Source organism: Heptranchias perlo, chromosome 10, assembly GCF_035084215.1.
Source record: "Heptranchias perlo isolate sHepPer1 chromosome 10, sHepPer1.hap1, whole genome shotgun sequence".
Classification (NCBI taxonomy): Eukaryota; Metazoa; Chordata; class Chondrichthyes; order Hexanchiformes; family Hexanchidae; genus Heptranchias; species Heptranchias perlo.
Window position 1 is genome coordinate 4675724 of NC_090334.1, and position 12391 is coordinate 4688114.

A 12391-nucleotide genomic window follows, 5' to 3' on the forward strand; every position below is an offset into this window, starting at 1 on the left:
GGAGGTTAATCAATGGGTGGATAGAGTCCATGATAGAGTAGACTGTACATGGGCCGTGGGAGAAGATTAAATGGTGGGGAAGAGTCCTAGAGTAGAGTGTGCTGTTTGTGGAAGGAGAGGGTTTGAAGAGCATAATGACCTTTCCTCTGTTCCTGAAGTCTAATGTTCTTAGGACCTGCCCGTGTAGTTTGTTATTTGCGCTGTTGACATGCTCTAGAAGCTGGTTTCCCTGGGCCCACTTGGATGAGTCTGGTAGCTAAGGGTCATACAGCCTCTGTGGTTTTAAGCAGAGCAGTTCCACTAACTGCCTATTTCTGTTCAGAGTTTGTTGATTCACGGGCTGGATTATGGCCGGGATGTAGAAAATGTGGAAAAACTGATGAGGAGACATAAAGAAACTGAACTGGAAATCACAGTCATCCAGGACAGGACAGAGGTGAGTACTACACTCAGAGCTGGAGCAAATGTGCAGGTAGAATCATAGAATGATAGAATGGTTACATCACAGAAAGAGGCTCTTCGGCCCATCGAGCTCATGCCGGCTCTTTGTAAGAGCAATCCAGTTAGTCCCGTAGCCCTGCAAGATTTTTCCCTTCATGTAGTTATCGGATTCCTTTTTTAAAGCCATGACTGAATTTGCTTCCACCACCCTTTCAGGCAGCGCATTCCAGATCATAACAACTCGCTGTGTAAAAAGGTTTTTCCTCATGTCGCCTTTGGTTCTTTTGCCAATCACCTTAAATCTGTGTCCTCTGGTTCTCGGCCCTTCCGACAATGGGAACAGTTTATCTTTATTTACTTTATCTAAACCCTTCATGATTTTGAATATTTCCATCAAATCTCCTATCAACCTTCTCTGCGCTAAGGAGAACAACCCCAGCTTCTCCAGTCTCTCCATGTAACTGAAGTCCTTCATCCCTGGAACCATTCTAGTAAATCTCTTCTGCACCCCCTCTAAGGCCATCACATCCTTCCTAAAGTGCGGTGCCCAGAATTGGACACAATACTCCAGTTGTGGCGACCCAGTGTTTTATAAATGTTCAACATAACTTCCTTGCTTTAGTACTCTTTGGCTCTATCTATAAAGCCCAGGATCCTTTATGCTTTTTTAACGGCTTTCTCAACCTGTTCTGCCACCTTCAGTGATTTCTGCACATATACCCCCAAGTCTCTCTGTTCCTGCACCCCCTTTAGAATTATACCATTTAGTTTATATTGTCTCTCCTCATTCTTCCTGCCAAAATATATCACTTTGCACTTTTCTGCGCTAAATTTCATCTGCCACGTGTCCGCCCATTCCACCAGCCTGTCTGTGTCCTCTTGAAGTCTATCACTATCCTCCTCACAGTTCACTAGACTTACAAGTTTTATGTCATCTGAAAATTTTGAAATTGTGCCCTGTACACCCAAGTCCAAGTCAATAATATATATCAAGAAAAGCAGTGGTCCCAGCACCGACCCCTGGGGAACATCACTGTACACCTCCCTCCAGTCCAAAAAACAACCGTTCACCACTACTCTCTATTTCCTGTCACTTAGCCAATTTCGCATCTATGCTGCCACTGCCCCTTTTATTCCATGGACTTCAACTTTGATGACAAGCCTGTTATGTGGCACTTTAACTTTTGAAAGTCCATATACACCACATCAACCCTCTCTCTTTCCTCATCAAAAAACTCAATCAAGTTAGTTAAACACGATTTGCCTTTATCAAATCCGTGCTGGATTTCCTTTATTAATCTACACTTGTCCAAGTAACTATTAATGTTGTGCCAGATTATCATTTCTAAAAGCTTCCCCATCACTGAGGTTAAACTGACTGGCCTATAGTTGCTGGGTTTATCCTTACACCCTTTTTTGAACAAGGGTGTAACATTTGCAATTCTCCAGTGCTCTGGCACTAACCCCATATCTAAGGAGGGTTGGAAGATTATGGCCAGTACCTCCGCAATTTCCACCCTTACTTCCCTCAGCAACCTAGGATGCATCCCATCCAGACCAGATGACTTATCGACCTCAAGTACAGCCAGACTTTCTAGTACCTCCTCTTTATCAATTTTTAGCCCATCCAGTATCTCAACTACCGCCTCTTTTACTGTGACTTTGGCAGCATCTTCTTCCTTGGTAAAGACAGATGCAAAGTACTCATTTAGTACCTCAGCCAGTGCCCTCTGCCTCCATGAGTCGATCTCCTTTTTGGTCCCTGATCAGTCCCACCCCTCCTCTTACTACCCGTTTACTATTTATATGCCCATAGAAGACTTTTAGATTCCCTTTTATGTTACCCACCAGTCTATTCTCATACTCTCTCTTTGCCCCTTCTTATTTCTTTTTTCACTTCTCCTCTGAGCTTTCTATATTCAGCCTGGTTCTCACTTGTATTATCAATCTGACATCTGTCATACGCCCCCTTTTTCTGCTTCATCTTACTCTCTATCTCTTTCATCACCTGGCTCTGGGTTTGGTTGCCTTCCTGTTCTCCCTCGTGGGAATGTACCTGGACTGTTCCCAAACCATCTCCTCTTTAAAGGCCGCCCATTGTTCGATTACAGTTTTGCCTCCCAATCTTTGATTCCAATTTATCCGGGCCAGATCTGTTCTCAATCCACTGAAATTGGCCCTCCTCCAATTAAGTATTTTACTCTAGATTGCTCCTTGTCCTTTTCCATAGCTAATCTAAACCTTATGCTACTATGATCACTGTTCCCTAAATGTTCCCTCACTGACACTTGACCCACTTGGCCCGCTTCATTCCCCAGAACCAGATCCAGCAATGCCTCCTATGGGCCAGAAACATACTGATCAAGAAAGTTCTCCTGAACACACTTCAGAAGTTCCTTCTCCTCTTTGGCCTTACACGATTACTGTCCCAGTCTATATTACGATAGTTGAAGTCCCATTATCACTTCTCTATAGTCCCTGCACCTCTCTGTAATTTCCACGCAAATTTGCTCCTCTATATCCTTCCCACTAGTTGGTAGCCTATAGAATACACCCAGTAGTGTAATGGCACCTCTATTGTTTCTTAATTCTAACCAAATGGATTCAGTTCTTGACCCCTCAAGGACGTCCTCTCTCTCCAGAACTGCAATATTCTCCTTAATACTGCCACCCCCTCCTTTTTTTCCTTCCCTCTCTTTCCTGAACACCTTGTATCCAGGAATATTTAGTACCCAATCCTGCCCTTTTTTGATCAAAGGTCTCCGTTATTGCCACGACATCATATTCCCATGTGGCTATTTGCGCCTGCAGCTCACCAACCTTATTTACCACACTTCATGCGTTTACACAGGTAGCCTGGACTCTAACCAGCAACACCTATAATGCCCCATTTTTTTGCCCCATACTTCTCCCTCCTCTCCTACAGCTTGGATGTGAATTCTGTGGTCGCTGGCAGCCACCTGGCACCTTGCCCATACTGCCGATCTGCATGTTCGAGTCTGGACAGCAAATGTTGGCGGAGAGACCAACATCACAGCTGACTCTAGTGCTGTCCTCGCCTGATGTCACTGTCCAACTCTGAAAGAAAGGACTTGCATTTATATAGTGCCTGTCACGACCTCAGGACGTCCCAAAGCGCCTCACAGACAATGAGGTACTTTGGAGGTCACTGTTGTAATGCTGGGAAACGCGGCAGCCAAATTGTACACAGCAAGATCCCACAAACAGCAGTGTGATAATGACCATATAATCTGTTTTAGGTGTTGGTTGAGGGATAAATATTGGCCGGGACACAGGGGAGAACTCCCCTGCTCTTCTTCAAATTGTGCCGTGGGATCTTTTACATCCACCTGAGAGATCAGACAAGGCCTCGGTTTAACGTCTCATCCGAAATACGGCACCTCCGACAGTGCAGACTCAGTGGGACCTTCTAACTCAGAGGCAAGAGTGATACCACTGAGCCATGGCTAACACTTGTGCTTCTGATAATGATCCTCACCCACTGGAAGCACAGATCGGAGATGAATGGTCTGAGCACCGTGCACAGTGCAGGCCCAAGGTTTCCGATGTGTGCTGTCCATGGGTGAGATTCTCTGCCGGAAGTGCAAAGTCAAAAAATTCCTCCTTCGTTGCCAGAAAGTCCACCTCTTCATGTTTGTAACATGAAGTTTCTCGTCTATTCTCTGCCCATGCTCCTTTCTTGGGGTCTCCCTGTCACTTACCTTCCCTGGCTGAAAGCAGCCTCCAGACTCCCACCGGTGCTGCTCAGCACTTCATTCGGGGATGTTGTGGGGGTGGGAGGGGATCTCTCTTTTGATCTTCCGTCCAACCCCTCCCACCTTGTGCTGTCTACGTCACCACAGTGGGAACAGCTGAGACACTGAACTTTCCAAGTACAGGATAAGGTCCGCTGCCCCGAGTCCACAATTTTGCTCTGCCTCATGCTACGCTCTGGAGCAGAAATCCCGCGGGAATTGTACGAGCATTAACATTGTGAGGTTGTGTATCTGAAACAGGTGCTGGAAGCTGATGCCAGGCAACTGCACAAGTCCCAATCCCCAATGTGTGATAAGCTCAGCCTGAAGCAGGGAGAGATGCAGGAGAGCTGGCTTCGGCTACAGAAGGAGGCCAAACTGCGGTGAGTAAATCTCCCAGGAGGTACAGAAGGAGAAAGAGACCTCATTTATATAGCGACTTTCACAACCTCAGGTCGTCCCAAAGCGCTTTACAGCCAATGAAGTTCTTTTGAAGTGTAGTCACTGTTGTAATGTAGGAAACAGCAGCCAATTTGTGCACAGCAAGATCCCACACACAGCAATGTGATAATGACCAGGTCATCTGTTTTTTTAGTGATATTGGTTGAGGCATAACTCTTGACCAGGGAGAACTCCCCTGCTTGTCTTCCAATAGTGGCCTTGGGATCTTTTACACACGCCTGAGAGGGCAGAAGAGGCCTCGGTTTAACGTCTCACCCAAAAGACTCCCCATAGTATTGCACTGGGAGGGTCAGCCTGGATTATGAGCTCAAGTCTCTGGAGTGGGACTTGAACCTTCTGACTCAGGACCACGGTCTTCTGACTCAGAAGGGCCAGTATTACCACTGAGCCATAGCTGACACATGAAGTGAGCTGCAGGAAAACACAGGCCATTGAGCTTAGCGCCTGCTGTAGGTAAAGTAATAAAGGCATCTTGTGAGAGGGGGTGTTGAAACCCCCGGGTAGGTGTGGGATGAGAAGAGGGAGTCGGCAAGGTTTTATGAGGCGGGGGGGGGGGTCTCACCTGACATATTTCCTGGAGTTCTTTGAGGAACTGACTGAGCCCGTCGACAACTGAAGGTCTGTGGGCGTATTTAGAGATCAGCAATGCTTCAGGTCCCGTGCCACTCAGGAATTAGTCCAAAGGTAGGAAGGCAGGGCACAGCAGGCAAGCTTCTGAGGGGATTGACAATGGGCCAAACCAGAGAAAGCAAAGGGAGGCTCTGAATGGAGCTGGGCCCACACTCACTGTGGGGGTGTCCCTGGGGCCAGTGCTGTTCATTGTGAAATGATTTGGGGCGGGGACAAAAACAGAGCTGTGTCTGAGTTTGCAGGTAGCACCAGACGGGGAGTGGAGTCAAACAATAGGGAGCAGGCAAAACAAATACGAAGGGATCTGGAAGGGTTGGGAAGGTGGGTGATATGACAAATGGCATTTAATGTGGACAAATGCAAGGCGATTATACCAGGGAAGGGAAATAAACAGTGGGACTATGAACTGGCTCTAGACCACAAGATTCAGGAGAAGGGTCTGGGAGTATTGGTGGAGTGCTCAGTGAAACCAAGAGCATGGTTTTATTGGGGGACAGCGGGGCAGGGGTGGGGGGGGGCAGAATTCCTGACGGGAAACCCGGAAGCATTGGTTTCCCGGATGTCCTTACGACTTTGACGTAAGGACGTCTTTTATTTTTGTTTTGGTGGTTTCCCACCCGACAGGCCGGCCTGATTAATAGGCTGGCCTCAGTCAGACAGGAGAAGAGGAAGAGGACGTGAAAAGGTAAGTGTTAGATGGGGAGGGGGGGGATCAGGGATCTCCGAGAGTGGTCGGGGGTCATCGGGGGGTGGGAGGGATCAGTCATTGGGGTCATTGGGGGGGTCGGAGATCGTGGGGGGGATCGGAGATTGTGGGGGTGGGGGGGGGGTCAGTCGATCGCGTTTGTAGGGTCACTGCAGGTAGGCTTGTTGGGCCTGGGGGAAGCACTCCTGCTCCTCTGGGCCCACAAGCTGTGCTATAAAGGCATTTACCTGCAGTTTCAGGCCTTCTCACCTCCTCTCACATGGCGTGAAGGAGAAGGCCCAAGAATCCCGGCCCCCGGGGTTAAAAGCAAAGAAACTGTCAAAATGGAGGCCTGCAGCCTCCTTGAAAGCTTTTAGTGACCGACCCGTCCCCTGAGAGCGGGTTGATTGCCTGCTCCTCATCCCGCCTCAGTGAAAACGGAAAGTGGGTGGGTTGGAGGAGGGTTGGGGGTGGGTTTAAATTTTTAAAATTTTTACTGCCCCCAACCCACCCGTTTTTCCCATTTAAAATCATGCCCCAAGAGTACAGTGTGAGACATCAGTAAGGAAAGCGAAGGGGAACTTGGGATGTACAGTCAGAGGGATAGAGCACAAATCCTAAGAGGTCACCTCTTAATTGCTATATGAGTGGCAGTCTCAGTCTCAGTTATATTCTCAGTTATATTCTCAGTTACTGTCTCAGTTACTGTGCCAGTCTCAGTCTCGGTCTCTGTCACGGTGCCAGTCTCGGTCTCTGTCATGGTGTCAGTCTCAGTCACGGTGTCGGTCTCAGTCACGGTGTCAGTCTCGGTCTCTGTCACGGTGTCAGTCTCAGTCACGGTGTCAGTCTCAGTCACGGTGTCAGTCTCGGACTCAGTCACGGTGTCAGTCTCAGTCACGGTGTCAGTCTCGGACTCAGTCACGGTGTCAGTCTCAGTCACGGTGTCAGTCTCGGACTCAGTCACGGTGTCAGTCTCAGTCACGGTGTCAGTCTCGGACTCAGTCACGGTGTCAGTCTCAGTCACGGTGTCAGTCTCAGTCACGGTGTCAGTCTCGGTCTCAGTCACGGTGTCAGTCTCAGTCACGGTGTCAGTCTCAGTCACGGTGTCAGTCTCGGACTCAGTCACGGTGTCAGTCTCAGTCACGGTGTCAGTCTCGGACTCAGTCACGGTGTCAGTCTCGGACTCAGTCACGGTGTCAGTCTCAGTCACGGTGTCAGTCTCGGACTCAGTCACGGTGTCAGTCTCAGTCACGGTGTCAGTCTCAGTCACGGTGTCAGTCACGGTGTCAGTCTCGGTCTCTGTCACGGTGTCAGTCTCGGTCTCTGTCACGGTGTCAGTCTCAGTCACGGTGTCAGTCTCGGTCTCTGTCACGGTGTCAGTCTCGGTCTCTGTCACGGTGTCAGTCTCGGTCTCTGTCACGGTGTCAGTCTCAGTCACGGTGTCAGTCTCAGTCACGGTGTCAGTCTCGGACTCAGTCACGGTGTCAGTCTCAGTCACGGTGTCAGTCTCGGACTCAGTCACGGTGTCAGTCTCAGTCACGGTGTCAGTCTCAGTCACGGTGTCAGTCACGGTGTCAGTCTCGGTCTCTGTCACGGTGTCAGTCTCGGTCTCTGTCACGGTGTCAGTCTCAGTCACGGTGTCAGTCTCAGTCACGGTGTCAGTCTCGGTCTCTGTCACGGTGTCAGTCTCGGTCTCTGTCACGGTGTCAGTCTCAGTCACGGTGTCAGTCTCAGTCACGGTGTCAGTCTCGGTCTCTATCACGGTGTCAGTCTCGGTCTCTGTCACGGTGTCAGTCTCGGTCTCTGTCACGGTGTCAGTCTCGGTCTCTGTCACGGTGTCAGTCTCGGTCTCTGTCACGGTGTCAGTCTCGGTCTCTGTCACGGTGTCAGTCTCAGTCACGGTGTCAGTCTCGGTCTCTGTCACGGTGTCAGTCTCAGTCACGGTGTCAGTCTCAGTCACGGTGTCAGTCTCGGTCTCTGTCACGGTGTCAGTCTCGGTCTCTGTCACGGTGTCAGTCTCAGTCACGGTGTCAGTCTCAGTCACGGTGTCAGTCTCAGTCACGGTGTCAGTCTCGGACTCAGTCACGGTGTCAGTCTCAGTCACGGTGTCAGTCTCAGTCACGGTGTCAGTCACGGTGTCAGTCACGGTGTCAGTCACGGTGTCAGTCTCGGTCTCTGTCTCGGTCTCTGTCACGGTGTCAGTCTCGGTCTCTGTCACGGTGTCAGTCTCAGTCACGGTGTCAGTCTCAGTCACGGTGTCAGTCTCGGTCTCTGTCACGGTGTCAGTCTCGGTCTCAGTCACGGTGTCAGTCTCAGTCACGGTGTCAGTCTCGGTCTCAGTAACGGTGTCAGTCTCAGTCACGGTGTCAGTCTCAGTAACGGTGTCAGTCTCGGTCTCTATCACGGTGTCAGTCTCGGTCTCTGTCACGGTGTCAGTCTCGGTCTCTGTCACGGTGTCAGTCTCGGTCTCTGTCACGGTGTCAGTCTCGGTCTCTGTCACGGTGTCAGTCTCGGTCTCTGTCACGGTGTCAGTCTCGGTCTCTGTCACGGTGTCAGTCTCAGTCACGGTGTCAGTCTCGGTCTCTGTCACGGTGTCAGTCTCGGTCTTGGTCTCAGTCACGGTGTCAGTCTCAGTCACGGTGTCAGTCTCAGTCACGGTGTCAGTCTCGGACTCAGTCACGGTGTCAGTCTCAGTCACGGTGTCAGTCTCGGACTCAGTCACGGTGTCAGTCTCGGACTCAGTCACGGTGTCAGTCTCAGTCACGGTGTCAGTCTCGGACTCAGTCACGGTGTCAGTCTCAGTCACGGTGTCAGTCACGGTGTCAGTCTCGGTCTCTGTCACGGTGTCAGTCTCGGTCTCTGTCACGGTGTCAGTCTCGGTCTCTGTCACGGTGTCAGTCTCAGTCACGGTGTCAGTCTCGGTCTCTGTCACGGTGTCAGTCTCGGTCTCTGTCACGGTGTCAGTCTCGGTCTCTGTCACGGTGTCAGTCTCAGTCACGGTGTCAGTCTCAGTCACGGTGTCAGTCTCGGACTCAGTCACGGTGTCAGTCTCAGTCACGGTGTCAGTCTCGGACTCAGTCACGGTGTCAGTCTCAGTCACGGTGTCAGTCTCAGTCACGGTGTCAGTCACGGTGTCAGTCTCGGTCTCTGTCACGGTGTCAGTCTCGGTCTCTGTCACGGTGTCAGTCTCAGTCACGGTGTCAGTCTCAGTCACGGTGTCAGTCTCGGTCTCTGTCACGGTGTCAGTCTCGGTCTCTGTCACGGTGTCAGTCTCAGTCACGGTGTCAGTCTCAGTCACGGTGTCAGTCTCGGTCTCTGTCACGGTGTCAGTCTCGGTCTCTGTCACGGTGTCAGTCTCGGTCTCTGTCACGGTGTCAGTCTCGGTCTCTGTCACGGTGTCAGTCTCGGTCTCTGTCACGGTGTCAGTCTCGGTCTCTGTCACGGTGTCAGTCTCGGTCTCTGTCACGGTGTCAGTCTCAGTCACGGTGTCAGTCTCGGTCTCTGTCACGGTGTCAGTCTCAGTCACGGTGTCAGTCTCAGTCACGGTGTCAGTCTCGGTCTCTGTCACGGTGTCAGTCTCGGTCTCTGTCACGGTGTCAGTCTCAGTCACGGTGTCAGTCTCAGTCACGGTGTCAGTCTCGGACTCAGTCACGGTGTCAGTCTCAGTCACGGTGTCAGTCTCGGACTCAGTCACGGTGTCAGTCTCAGTCACGGTGTCAGTCTCAGTCACGGTGTCAGTCACGGTGTCAGTCTCGGTCTCTGTCACGGTGTCAGTCTCGGTCTCTGTCACGGTGTCAGTCTCAGTCACGGTGTCAGTCTCAGTCACGGTGTCAGTCTCGGTCTCTGTCACGGTGTCAGTCTCGGTCTCAGTCACGGTGTCAGTCTCAGTCACGGTGTCAGTCTCAGTCACGGTGTCAGTCTCAGTCACGGTGTCAGTCTCGGTCTCTATCACGGTGTCAGTCTCGGTCTCTGTCACGGTGTCAGTCTCGGTCTCTGTCACGGTGTCAGTCTCGGTCTCTGTCACGGTGTCAGTCTCGGTCTCTGTCACGGTGTCAGTCTCGGTCTCTATCACGGTGTCAGTCTCGGTCTCTGTCACGGTGTCAGTCTCAGTCACGGTGTCAGTCTCGGTCTCTGTCACGGTGTCAGTCTCGGTCTTGGTCTCTGTCATGGTGTCAATCTCGGTCTCGGTCTCTGTCATGGTGTCAGTCTCAGTCACGGTGTCAGTCTCAGTCACGGTGTCAGTCTCAGTCACGGTGTCAGTCTCGGTCTCTGTCACGGTGTCAGTCTCGGTCTTGGTCTCTGTCATGGTGTCAATCTCGGTCTCGGTCTCTGTCACGGTGTCCGTCTCAGTCACGGTGTCAGTCTCAGTCACGGTGTCAGTCTCGGTCTCTGTCACGGTGTCAGTCTCGGTCTTGGTCTCTGTCATGGTGTCAATCTCGGTCTCGGTCTCTGTCACGGTGTCCGTCTCAGTCACAGTGTCCGTCTCAGTCACGGTGTCAGTCTCAGTCACGGTGTCAGTCTCAGTCACGGTGTCAGTCTCGGTCTCTGTCACGGTGTCAGTCTCGGTCTTGGTCTCTGTCATGGTGTCAATCTCGGTCTCGGTCTCTGTCACGGTGTCCGTCTCAGTCACGGTGTCCGTCTCAGTCACGGTGTCCGTCTCAGTCACGGTGTCCGTCTCAGTCACGGTGTCAGTCTCAGTCACGGTGTCAGTCTCGGTCTCTATCATGGTGTCAGTCTCGGTCTCTGTCATGGTGTCAGTCTCAGTCACAGTGTCAGTCTCAGTCACGGTGTCAGTCTCAGTCACGGTGTCAGTCTTGGTCTCTGTCATGGTGCCAGTCTCAGTCACGGTGTCAGTCTTGGTCTCTGTCATGGTGTCAGTCTCAGTCACGGTGTCAGTCTCGGTCTCTGTCATGGTGTCAGTCTCAGTCACGGTGCCAGTCTCAGTCACGGTGTCAGTCTCGGTCTCTATCATGGTGTCAGTCTCGGTCTCTGTCATGGTGTCAGTCTCAGTCACAGTGTCAGTCTCAGTCACGGTGTCAGTCTCAGTCACGGTGTCAGTCTTGGTCTCTGTCATGGTGCCAGTCTCAGTCACGGTGTCAGTCTCGGTCTCTGTCATGGTGTCAGTCTCAGTCACGGTGTCAGTCTCGGTCTCTATCATGGTGTCAGTCTCGGTCTCTGTCACGGTGTCAGTCTCAGTCACAGTGTCAGTCTCAGTCACGGTGTCAGTCTCAGTCACGGTGTCAGTCTCAGTCACGGTGTCAGTCTCGGTCTCTGTCATGGTGCCAGTCTCAGTCATGGTGTCAGTCTCGGTCTCTGTCATGGTGTCAGTCTCAGTCACGGTGTCAGTCTCAGTCACGGTGTCAGTCTCAGTCACGGTGTCAGTCTTGGTCTCTGTCACTATCACTGGGCAAAAGTGATGAATTTGGTCGTTTGGACATTCTGATCATTGATGACTTAGTGCTGGTCAGGCCGTGTGACAGCACAGAGCTGTTCATGGAGTCAGGAGAGATGGTGGGAGGTGGAGCTGGTGGGGGAGTCGGGAGGGGTGGTGGGAGGTGGAGCTGGTGGGGGAGTCGGGAGGGGTGGTGGGAGGTGGAGTCGGGGGGGGGGTGGTGGGAGGTGGAGTCGGGGGAGGTGGTGGGAGGCGGAGCTGGTGGTGGGAGGTGGATCTGGTGGTGGAGTCGGGAGAGGTGGTGGGAGGTGGAGTCGGGGGGGGTGGTGGGAGGTGGAGTCGGGGGAGGTGGTGGGAGGTGGAGTCGGGGGGGGTGGTGGGAGGTGGAGTCGGGGGAGGTGGTGGGAGGCGGAGCTGGTGGTGGGAGGTGGATCTGGTGGTGGAGTCGGGAGAGGTGGTGGGAGGTGGAGTCGGGGGGGGTGGTGGGAGGTGGAGTCGGGGGAGGTGGTGGGAGGTGGAGCTGGTGGGGGAGTCGGGAGGGGTGGTGGGAGGTGGAGTCGGGGGGGGTGGTGGGAGGTGGAGTCGGGGGAGGTGGTGGGAGGCGGAGCTGGTGATGGAGTCGGGGGAGGTGGTGGGAGGCGGAGCTGGTGGTGGAGTCGGGGGAGGTGGTGGGAGGTGGATCTGGTGATGGAGTCGGGGGAGGTGGTGGGAGGTGGAGCTGGTGGTGGAGTCGGGGGAGGTGGTGGGAGGTGGATCTGGTGATGGAGTCGGGGGAGGTGGTGGGAGGCGGAGCTGGTGGTGGAGTCGGGGGAGGTGGTGGGAGGTGGATCTGGTGATGGAGTCGGGGGAGGTGGTGGGAGGTGGAGCTGGTGGTGGAGTCGGGGGAGGTGGTGGGAGGTGGATCTGGTGATGGAGTCGGGGGAGGTGGTGGGAGGCGGAGCTGGTGGTGGGAGGTGGATTTGGTGTTGGGGTCGGGGGAGGTGGTGGGAGGTGGAGCTGGTGGTGGAGTCGGGGGAGGTGGTGGGA

At 52.8% G+C, this 12391-nt stretch overlaps 1 protein-coding gene across 1 annotated transcript in view; it reads left to right on the top strand.

Moving 5' to 3' along the window:
• The window catches only part of sptbn5 (spectrin, beta, non-erythrocytic 5), a 394215-nt gene that overhangs the window by 238385 nt on the left and 143439 nt on the right, over window positions 1-12391 (top strand). The window contains exons 44-45 of the mRNA XM_067991151.1: window positions 323-436; window positions 4458-4579. Of these exons, the coding sequence (XP_067847252.1) occupies window positions 323-436; window positions 4458-4579 (236 nt within the window). The remainder of the gene's footprint in view (window positions 1-322; window positions 437-4457; window positions 4580-12391) is intronic.